Source organism: Cryptotermes secundus, unplaced genomic scaffold (genome assembly GCF_002891405.2).
Source record: "Cryptotermes secundus unplaced genomic scaffold, Csec_1.0 scaffold649, whole genome shotgun sequence".
Taxonomy (NCBI): domain Eukaryota; kingdom Metazoa; phylum Arthropoda; class Insecta; order Blattodea; family Kalotermitidae; genus Cryptotermes; species Cryptotermes secundus.
Genome location: NW_019738882.1, coordinates 611,297 through 622,782, shown reverse-complemented (window position 1 = coordinate 622,782; position 11,486 = coordinate 611,297). Strand labels below are relative to the sequence as shown.

The 11,486-nt window shown below is 42.5% G+C and overlaps 1 protein-coding gene across 1 annotated transcript in view; it reads right to left on the bottom strand.

The window, feature by feature from the left end:
• Positions 1-495: 495 nt before the first annotated feature.
• The window catches only part of LOC111871238 (sodium/hydrogen exchanger 9B2), a 27,613-nt gene continuing 16,622 nt past the window's right edge, over positions 496-11,486 (bottom strand). The window contains exons 8-9 of the mRNA XM_033754171.1: positions 5,931-6,032; positions 496-1,106 (exon numbers count right to left, since the gene is read on the bottom strand). Of these exons, the coding sequence (XP_033610062.1) occupies positions 861-1,106; positions 5,931-6,032 (348 nt within the window). The 3' untranslated portion in view covers positions 496-860. The remainder of the gene's footprint in view (positions 1,107-5,930; positions 6,033-11,486) is intronic.

Below are 11,486 nucleotides of genomic sequence, written 5' to 3'. Positions count from 1 at the left end.
ACACATTTTATGACGTTTCCCTGTGAGTGGTTAAGCATCACGCTAGGAAGGCGTATGGAGGACGGGAAGTAGAGCTCCACGCATTACTAACCTTAGCAGTAGGTGAAGATGAGTAGTTGTCTTCACACTCCGGTTGCTTTACTCCCGAAGAAATAGATACTAGCAATCGCTGAGGTACTTCGAATTTAAATACTTATTAAAAGCTACAACTTGAATCATCGTTGTTGCAACAAATCGTGACTTAAGCACAAAAAGTAAGTAAGTAAAAGTATCCCTGTAACAGGCCGTGGAGGCCCATACTGTTGTGAGATGTTGAGGTTCTCACATTTTCTAGACAATCGGCTTATAGATGGCGGCAAGGTTGTCAGCACTACTCGCCAGCCACCTTTTAACTCCAAGAATATTCCTTGTACACATTTCTGTTAGAAGCTGAGTCGACCCCAGGGCCACAGTGCGGCTGGAAGGATTAGGTCAATTGAAAAAAATCCAATGACCTCAACGGAACTTGAACCGCGACCTTCCGGCTTGTAGCATAATGCCTCAACCAACTAAGCTACAGTGTCCCGTAACTTAAGCGTAAATGCAACTATAAATGTCCTGTATGCTTTATAAACCGCAAGTTTTCCTCAGGTAATGAACTCGGGACACAGCACAGGAGAAAAAGAGTTTCCTTTCTTCCGTATTTTCAGACTAGCCCAGACAGCCTGCTATAGAATTGGTAATGGGGGATGTTTTTTAGGGAATAAACCGACCGAGGCGTGAAGCTGACCACTCACCTTCATCTAGATGACGAAGCTACACCTCCACTTCCCTTTAGGTATTCATGATGTGGCGTTTAATTGATTAAGTACAGGATACTTTTACTTTAACGGAATTCGGCGGCCTGATGGGCCAGGATCTGGTCGCTCTGAAGAACTAGCCTCTTGTGTGGGTGTGGCTTCATGTTGCAGCAACCTGGGCCCGAGCACTGTGATGAGGGTGGCTCCAACAGGTGCCGTGATCAGGATTGCCAGCACAACAACAATCAACACTATACTCGCGGACATCTCGGCTTCCGCTGAGTGAACTTTCCTCGCAGTATCAAGGGCAACTGGTCCAATGGCGGCCTGTGCATTGTAGAGACAGCATACATTAGCGAACTAACTGCATGGGCCAGTTAGAACCTTTCAACTTCTCAAGAAATTTTCCGTCTCTCATGTGCACTTGGAGCTTCATTACCTTCCATACTGAAAGTTATCATTCTCACCGCGGCGGCCCGGGTTCGATCCCGGGTCTGGTCAAGTCGGATTTGTGGTTGACAAAGTGGCGCTGGCGCAGGTTTTCTCCGAGTACTTCGGTTTCCCCTGCCAATCTTCATTCCACCAATTGCTCCACAATCACCCTCACCTATCATCTGGGGCTGGTACAATAGGCCAGAAGTGGCCGCAGTACAAGGGACTTAGTCCCTCCCCACTAGCAATAAAAAAAAGAAGAGTTACCATTTAGAGCGTGCCATAGTTCAGGCTTTTAGTCGCCTTCTTCCTACCGGGACGGCCCGGGTTCCAGTCCAGGTCAGTTCATGTGGATCTTGTTTTGGACGAAATGGCACTGGGGCAGGTTTCCTCCGAGTACTTCGGTTTCCCCTACCAATTCTCATTCTACGGACTGCTCCATATTCATCATCATCATCATCATCTATCATCAGGGAGTGGTACAATAGGCCAATTAATTAAAATTAATTAAAATTTAAAATGTCATCATTAGTCCTTATCGTGAGCCACACGAATCCAGTCCACATTCTCAGACTCTCATTCTCAATTCTCTCATGCGTGTTACATGCGATTCTTACATTCGCAAAAAATAAATACGATTTATGTTTTAAAACACGGAACTAAATTTAAACAGTCCAACTGCCTTCAAACAACTTGTAGCATAGCGCAGGGCAATGTGTTAGTATGAAACTGCAAATAAGGTAGTACGTTGTCTAGCGCTATTTTTCCATCTGAGAGAAGAAACAGCATTGTGTTATGGCATTATACTCGTATTATGACATTTATCCTTTCGAATTATAGCCTAGAATTGGATATATTGAACGTGGCCTTCCGAAGGTTTCCTCAATTTCTCCAAACAAATGTATGGACCCTTATCACATCCTCACTCAGCAGTTGTGATTAGTAATTCACACTAAACCGTTCACATCCCCAGAAACTCTACATCATCTAGCAGTGACACGGATCCTTACAACAAATATTCTGTGATAATGGGCTGATTCTATAACAATAGAAGCACATTCTAACTTAAACAAATACAGGCAACAATAGAAGAACTGCCGCTTCTATGCGACGGCCAGTAACCCCCCCCCCCCCCTCTTAGGAAGGTGACACCAATATAAAGGAAACTGTGTCTTCTATGCGCTCTGTGCCATGCAAACACACAGAACAATATAGTCTCTATTGCTAGGCAACGAAGCTGTAAACATTCATCCTTAACAAAAGAAGACGGAGTTTTTCGTTGGGTCCGTGCAGAGGAGTTATCTTGAAGACAATCGGCGCTACGAGTCAGTAATCGGCAGGACATAAGCGCGAAAAGTTCGTAGTTGAAGAAGAATTAGAAGTCAGCCAGTGAAGAATTAACGTGTGATTAGAAGACTTTATTTGTGTGTAATATATGCAGTGTGTAATTCAGTGAGACTGTTATACTCGTAGTTCCTGTGTTTTATTTGCATTAATAGGAGATGACTGTATATAACAACTGTAACCGCCCCATGAAGAAACACTGAAGGGTGACTTAACCCGATTCTTGGGCCGCGCCATAGCTCAAGCGGTTAGTCGCTGGCTTCCCACAACAGCGGCCTCAGTTCGATCCCGGGTCTCGTCAAGTGGGATTTGTGGTGGACAAAGTGGCGCTGGGACAGAGTTTCTCCGAGTACTTCGGTTTCCCCTGTCAATCTTCATTCCACCAAATTCTCCATCATCATAAGCATCCGGGGCAGGTACAATAGGCCAATCAGTGGCCGCCGTGCCGAGTGGACCCAGTTGGACCCCACCACTACCTCTAAGTCAGCGTCTACACGAGCGCACAAAATGCGTCCGTTGTAACGAACGTCGTGCGTCCTTTGTAAAAATAAACAAGAGAGGCGAATGCTACGCTTTCTTCTGGCTCCATTGCAGACAAAAAAACTACGCACCGCATTCTGCAACTGTGTGGTGTCCTCAGCAACGTCCGTCATAAAGTACGTTGCAACGGACGCATTTTGTGAGCTCGTGTAGACGCTGCCTCAGGAAATTAAAAAAGAAAAAAACATCAGGCATCTACCGACATAGTCCTTTGACGATGAAGGTTGAATGGCCAGTGAATGCAGTGGTACGGACTTCGCTTCCAGCTTATTTAAATTTTGAGTAAACATCCTTAAATGATTGGAATATTTTGAAAAAAAAATATTAAATACATATATATATAATCTTCAAATAAAATGTTGTAATCACAGATATTTGAATTACACTGTTTAGCTGTAATTATACAAGGCTAACTCGCTGAAGTTCTATCTATATGTATATGGCCCTACGGCCCTTTGTTGAACTTTAGCCACTTTTTCAGTTCTTGATCTTTTACACAGTTGGTGGGGCTCCTTGGAAGGGTGATCAGCTCGTCGCAAGGACACTACCTGCACACAAGACAGCACAAACACAGAATAGACGCAAACAGACAACCATGCCTCAAGTGGGTTTCGAACCCACGATCCCAGTGTCTGAACGGGCAAAGACAGTTCGTGTTTTAGACCGGGTAGACACTATGAACGGCAACTCCCTGAATTACAATACTAAATAAGTTACTTTCTTGTAGCAAACATCGGCAAATAAAACAGTAAATTAAATTTATTTTGCTGTAGTGTAGACTATAGATGTCATAGCTGTTTATAATTATGCGTTTATGTTGTAGTCACGGAAGCAGCTTTGGTCCAGAAACAATCCCACTTCACACTTCCGACTTAAACTTCACGCTCTTGCTAACGCCCCGAGTTCAACGAATACTGCACTGGAAATGTGGCGACGGATTCCGGCTTTGCAACTTTATTTGTAGCATTTCCTGCGCTGCCTAACAGTCCTTTCATACAAGGCTCTTTACCATCATGGGCCAACAGGTTTCTAACTAATGAAATCCTAAATTCCCTAGGTGTAATTCTTGTTCCCACTGCAAGACGAAAGGAAAGTATCCATGTTCAGAATGGTTAGGTTCAGGAGATGAAAGGAAGTGTGTCTGTTTCAGCGTGCTTCAGGAAATAGAACGGCTGCTTGCCATTCATTCCCCCTTATCCATAAAAACACTCTTCCTGCTGTAGCTTCAACGATGTGAGGTTTCACAGCATTCTCAAGCTCGCAGCACAAGTTACGTTCTGCAGGTGGACTCTACAGAACAGCATGAATACTTCCAATGAGCTTGAACCACTGTTTACATGTGACGCTTCTTGCCAGAAGGACGCCTTGTAAAAGTATGGACACCCGTTATTTCCAGAATGTGGCCCCCAGATTTATGACTGTTGCCGTTGGGGTGAAGTTGCCGCATGGAAGTCTCATGCCCCTCTTCGTCAGAGTAAGCATCATTTTCGCTATTCACATTTAGTTCAATTTCGCCGCTCTGCAGCTCCTTTCTTGAGGCCACGGTGACTGATTAGCGTCTACAGAATCTTCGCTGATATTGTCATACTAATATATTCACTTTCTGCGTTGCGAGTCGACTGAGAAAATTCACTACACATCCGGAAACATTACGTCAACGAAAACACGGCGCGTCTTAAGTCATCAATCATTGTACGCCAGTAAGACGCGAGTCGGGTGAACTGCAGAGGGTCAAGACATGAGAAACGCGTTATCTGAGAGACCTCAGCATCTCCGATGTTGCCAATTCTTGTGAGTTTTCGAATATAAAATCAAATGTTTAATTACGTTACTTGGGGACTGCTGTCTATTTTATCAGTCTTTGTCAAATGCCAGATGCCATAGCGTCTCAGGAGATATGGGCTGATCTGTGTGAACTGCTAATCAGAACTTATGCGACAGGGTTTGTTCAGGATCCACATATTCGTTTGGAGAGACCGGGGAGCACACCAAAAGCCACATTCAATATATCCGTTTCTCGGCTGAGATTTGAAAATTAATTCGTACTAATCCGCTCATATCCCCCGAGATACGACATCCTCTAGCTTTGGGCACATATTCATAAAACAAATAAACAAGGGCCCCAAGCTTTCGCCAACACAATTGGTTTCTGTGCTCTGTGCGTAATCTAGCACCAAGCCACTACAGAGGGTTCTGGAGTGGAGGTACAACGCCATGTATTCACTACATTTTGATGAGTGATCAGTTTCACTCCCAGAGAAGCAACCTCGGTGTGTACTGGGTGGGCCTCAGACCCGGTGCAGACCAGCGTTGAAGAATAAATCCCTGGTCGTGACGAGAATTATCTCCAACTGTCGGCATGGCAGACTTACCACCGCATCGACGTCGCGATCAGATGGGCGTCACTTCATAATTCGTGTTCTTCAAACATTTTTAAGTGACCAAACGAATGATGGTCTGAGCAGAACATGTAGCACGCATGAGACAGATAAAATGCATACAATCTATGGTCAAAAAATTTTAATGGATGACGTCACTTAGAGGGCCTAATAACAGGGAAGGTAATATCAAATGTATCTTCGAAAAGGAATGTGTCAGTTTGTGAACTCGATTAAACTTGTCAACATAGGGTCCGGAGGCGGGAATTTTTGTGATCTCTTACACTGAATAGTTGAAGTTCTCAGATATTTTTAAACGATTTAACAAAAAATTACGAAGCAAAAGAGGCTTTGAAATTTATCATATATAATATACGGCCAAAGCTACAGAGAACTAAGTGAAACTTTGCAGTCCATATGTATGCGGTCGGTGACCAAATATGATAAAACGATTTACCTGTACAGTTGCTTTGGGAAACCAGGCCAATGAAACAAACAGCTTCTCCTTCAAGTTCAGTTTACCGCCAGATGCTGCAACGACGGAAATTAATATTCTCGCCTATTTGAAAGAAAAAATAATATGTGAAATACATCACACAGAAAACAGGTCAAAATTATTTAATGAATTTCCTGCTGTACTAAGAATTGAAGAAGGGACTGTGATAAAGTGAANTATAAATCACTCCGTCCAATGTGACCTGTAAGTTTTTTACTACATGAAAACTTAACACCCTTACATGTTTCGGTCTCTGTGGACCATCTTCAGAGGGCAAACATCACTACAAATAGGAAACCACCATCACATAAGTTTTTACACGTAAAGTACGTACACTTATATGCTACAACACAAAGTACACTAGATAGAATATTTCACAAACACAGCAGTTTCCTGGGAATGTAAAGTTTTTTTAAAAAAATGTATAAAATTTCTTGATGCCAATTAAAAGTTTTTTGGATTGTCAATAATTAAAATTCGTAAACCATGCAGGCTCGTGTTCGTCCTCCCATCGTCCCTCTTATATGGGGCAGATATTGTGCCACCTGGCTATCTTGATGTGGAGGTTCTTTATATCGTCCAGGGTTTGCTCGTGGCTGCTGTGCTGTAAGGGTGTTAAGTTTTCATGTAGTAAAAAACTTACAGGTCACATTGGACGGAGTGATTTATGTTTGTTATTTAATGAATATACTGCTGTACTAACAATTGAAGAAGGGACTGTGATAAAGTGAAATGAAATTGTTTGATTCCTGCAAGTAGTGTGTTTATCTCATACACATAAATATTTTCAATTCTACATCTGTATTCTTCCGCTCTGTATGTTGTAAATGTTTAGTCTGTAAAACTCATGTTATTATGCTATCAGCTATAAATATTTCCTCTCTAACATCCAAACTAATTTTCTTTATACCTCATTAATATTTTCTCTCCAAAATCCGTGCTATTACATGTTATATCTCAAAATCAATTTCTTCTTAACATCCATGGTATCCGTTAGTGTGTTAATGCAGCATATTATTTTAGTGCTACAATTTAACGCAAAGTTCTGCTGTTAATAATAGCACCATATACACGTAGTTAAATATATACAGAGTCAACCATTTAACGTTATCTCTCTCTCTCTATGGCTCTATAGCAATTTAGAGCTTGGCCGATTTTTCAGTCTCTGAATCTATACATAGTCGGTATGAGTCATTGGACGGGGGATCATCCCGTCGCAAGGCCGCTTCCTACACACAGAACAACGCAAACACAGAATAAAAGTACACAGACATCCATTCCTCGAATGGGATTCGAACCCACGATCCCAGGGTTGGAGACCTAGACAGGGTAGCCAATGTGATCGGCCACTCAGCGTTATCACCTGAAATAATTGATTTATTATCCATGGAATTAGGAAAAATTTCCCACAAATTTGCGTTGTTTCAAGGAGGATACGTGGTGTAAGAAACAGAATTTTTATTTTGCGTTTCCTTTACGACAAATGATGATCAGCTTCGCTCTCTAAAACAGAACTTGAATTTGTCACTTCCACAAGATTTGTTTATCAGATCAATAAGAATCCACTGCGTATCTTTCGGACGAACCGTTCCTGTCATATCGCGGCCGAAGCACAAGCGTGGGCTGTTCCGCACGACTAAGCTCTCCCAGTTGGTCGATGACGCAGACAAAGCGTTTCACTCTTGTCGTTTTGGTCGCCTTAACACACGAACGGTTGGCCGGATTGGTACTCGATTTTTGGTCGCTGAATTTGTGTGTTTCTATTTTACAATTCTTGTGGGAGTCAGAAAATCTAGTTCTATTCTAAAAAAGGGAATGTGATCTCGCAGGAAATGTAATATACAAATAATCTGTTTCCCATATAATCTATCCATCTTGAAAGCATGCAAATACTACCTGAGACATTTCTTGTTACGATAGAAAATAAAGGAGTTAATCCAGATGATAACGTTAAGTGGTTCACACTGTGTGTTTACAGAACAACTTATCTGACATTGCTGAATGTATGTTTTGGGCGGGCTTGGCCCACTGATTTTAAATGGGTCCTAATTGCATACATTCTAATATCTCTGTCAGCAGAAATGGAACACTTTCGATTACACCAATTCTAAAAGAGAAAAATGGCCAAAAGGTTTCGGAACCCTACAGCCACTAAAGATACTTCCTCAGTCACTCTAATTGTAATCATACAATATCGTGTAACCGTCCTCTTTACTTTTTTTGTACTTATATGCCGGCTCCAGTAGACCACTTAACTCTTCACAGGTTTATGCCACGACAGTAACTGAGGCCATAGGAAACTGCACCCTCTAAGCCAGGGCACTGCTCCAAACCAACGACACAGTTTCCACTGTTAATAAACTATTTATTCGAAAGTGAAACTTTGCAACTTCCTTGCCGCTAGCAAAGAGTACAATGGTCCTTTAATACGAGGGCTCTTCGGAAAGTAACTTTCGGTGAGCTGTTACGAAAACAAGCAACGAGAAAAAATGTTATTCTAAACAAAAATACATATATACGTAAGCTACTTCTCAAAGTAGTCGCCGCCCGAATCGATGTACTTGGATCGGGGATTAAGTGTGTGTATATCTGTGTCAAAGTATTCTGCCACCTGTGAGCTCAACCACGTTTTGACACCTTCCATCAACTCCTCATTACTGTTGAAGTACTGTGATATCAACTAGCTCTTCAGGTATTTAAACAGGTGGTAGTCACTCGGAACGAGATCAGGGCTGTAAGGAGGGTTGTCAGACAACGCCGTGTTGATATGCTCTAGCAGTGCTTGAGTGCGAACAGTTGTATGCGGACGCGCATATTATGGAGGAGCACTACACCGTATGTCAGCATTCCACGCGCTTTGTTTGGGATGGCCCTACACAGTTGTTTTAGTGTTTTTCAGTACACTTCTGATGTTATTGTGGTCCTTTGTTGCATGAATTCCACCATCAGTGATCCTTCCCTGTCCCAGAAAACTGTTGCCATCAGCTTTCTGGCAGGCAGACGTTTGTTTAAATTTTTCGGCTTATTTGGTGAATATGCGATCATCCACTGCTTTGACTGCCCTATCCGGAGCTTACGCTCCCGCTAGCACAGCGTCCTGCCTCATTGGAACACACACCTCCTCGCCAAGACAAGGCGGTGGTTCTCGAGGAGGGGTCACAACATTCGGTTCATACACATGAGCAACATAAACCTCAAGCTAAGCAGAAATGTATTTCAAAAAATGCTTGGGTTGCGACTTCAACCATCTTGGCCGGTGAGACTTCATATTGCCATTAACAAGTCTGCGATAGAAAGCGAATTTTTATAAAATCGATCAGATCGTTTGTTTTTCGAACGTCGGAAAAAGCAAATTTCTTTCATAATATAAAACTTTAAGGTACAAGAAAACCACTGGGGGTTTTGGACACTTTGATGAAACCACGATAAACTATGTGTCGTTGCACGAAAACTCGGACAGCAATATTGAGCCTAGTGACAACTACATCACCAAAAGCAGTTTCACACACACCAGACCAATCTCACGTACAAAGGTCAAGTTGACGCGGTAAATATATCTGTCAGGAATGACGAAGTCAGAGTCCAAGGGAACAGTGTGTAAGCCAGTAAAATGTGCAAATTCTATGTCAATTAAATTTTAGCTGTTAGCATCATAAGCGCAACTCCAAGGTCAAGAAGACACGAGGAAATGCATAATAGTGGCAGTGTAGCAGTGGTAAAGCGAGTTGATAGTAATAACCAGGATCATTAAATTCCCCTAATAAAATAACACCAGGATTATTTGTGTCTAGCTAGCGTTTTCGAAGAAGGAAAATAGATTGTAATAGTTTCTGCTTGGGTCCCAAGAGATAGTTGTTACCAATAAGCAAATTTTGGCCATTAACAATAGGAATTTTCTTTCCATGGCTCTTCCAGCCCATTCGGGACCCAGGCCTTTTATTCAGTTCCGTAATCATTTTTCACAGACGGTAGGATTTCTTGGACGAGTGATTATCCCGTTGAGAGGCCTCTATCTAAACACAGGACAACACAAACACAGAATAAACGCATAAACACAGCAAACATCCATGCCTAAATTGGAATTCGAACCCACGATCCCAGCGTCCGAGAGAGGGAAGAGAGTTCATGCCTTAGACCGCGCGGCTACTGTGACCGGCCAAACACATTTAGAGCAATTAACAGCTAGTTATTATAAGTATAGCGACGACAGTATTAAAAATAACAACAATGAAATATACACTTACCGTAAGCGACACTGCTAGGCATGCGATCCCGAGTCCGACGATTTTAAGATCCAGGAAATATAAATCGATTTCATTGCCTATTAAACCGAACAGAAACGGGTAGAAGATGGTCCACAGGACTGCGAAGTTCTCTGACACAGGATTCTAAAAGCACACAATCTCATGCAATGTTACACAGAATGCAATAATTGTATTTATTTCACCGAACAATCCCAAACCGGGTAATAAGACAAAGTCAAGTAAATAAACCTGTAAACTCCTGTGCAGATATGGAATGCAACAACATTAGTATTACTGTGAAAAATTTGAGTAAGCACACCTAATTTTAACAAAGAATGTCATGATTTTCATGGGCATGATAAGGAGTGTTTATTCTGCAATTGCAATTTATGGAAACATTATAAGTACAGTTTATTTCTAAATATGAAAAGAACATATCCTCTTGGATTTCACACTGCCAAATGCAACGAACAGACACATAATGAAACGTCATCTGTATAAAATGTGTTGAGCAGACGAGAAATGAAAAGGGAAATTGAAAGTTTTAAATGGCCCACAAGAGAGTCTAAACTAGGAAGACCAAACACATAGTCACGCAGCCGTCTTCTAACTGAGATCATCACTGAAAACGCTGAGACCTCGCCCGAAACACAAACCACAAGACCGAAATGGATCTCGCAAGCCTCGTGAGCTGCCCCTTCATTTGCTGATCTGGGTATTCTCAACGTCAAAGAACTCTGTGCTTGTGTGGCACCCGTGGTCCGTCTTGACGAAACAACCACCTTTATGGAAGGAACTAAATTTCGACATTAACACCATTTATATTGGAAAAGTGTGTGGCTTACTGCGGAGATAGCTACAGCCACGTAAACTGAATCTTTGCGGTAGGCAGGACACCAACGGCATTCTTCGACAGTTGCTGAGAGCAAGGGCCGTGCCATAGCTCAGGCGATTAGTCGCCGGGTTCCCACTCCGGCGGCCCGGGTTCAGGTGAGGTCATGTGGGATGTGTGGTGGGTGAAGTGGCAATAAAGCAGGTTTTCTTCGAGTACTTTGGTTTCCCCTGCCAACTCTCATTCCACCGAACGCCCCACACTCATCAGTTTTACTATCCGGGGCTGGTGCAACACGCCGTGGCTGACGTATCAAGTAGAGTGAACTCAGTCTTACCCCACCCCACGAAATAAAAAGAAAGTACCAAGAGCAAATAGACGCAGCGAGAGTGTGGAAATAATTGGATGCACGGGGTCGCGAAAGAAGTAGGAAGTACTGGG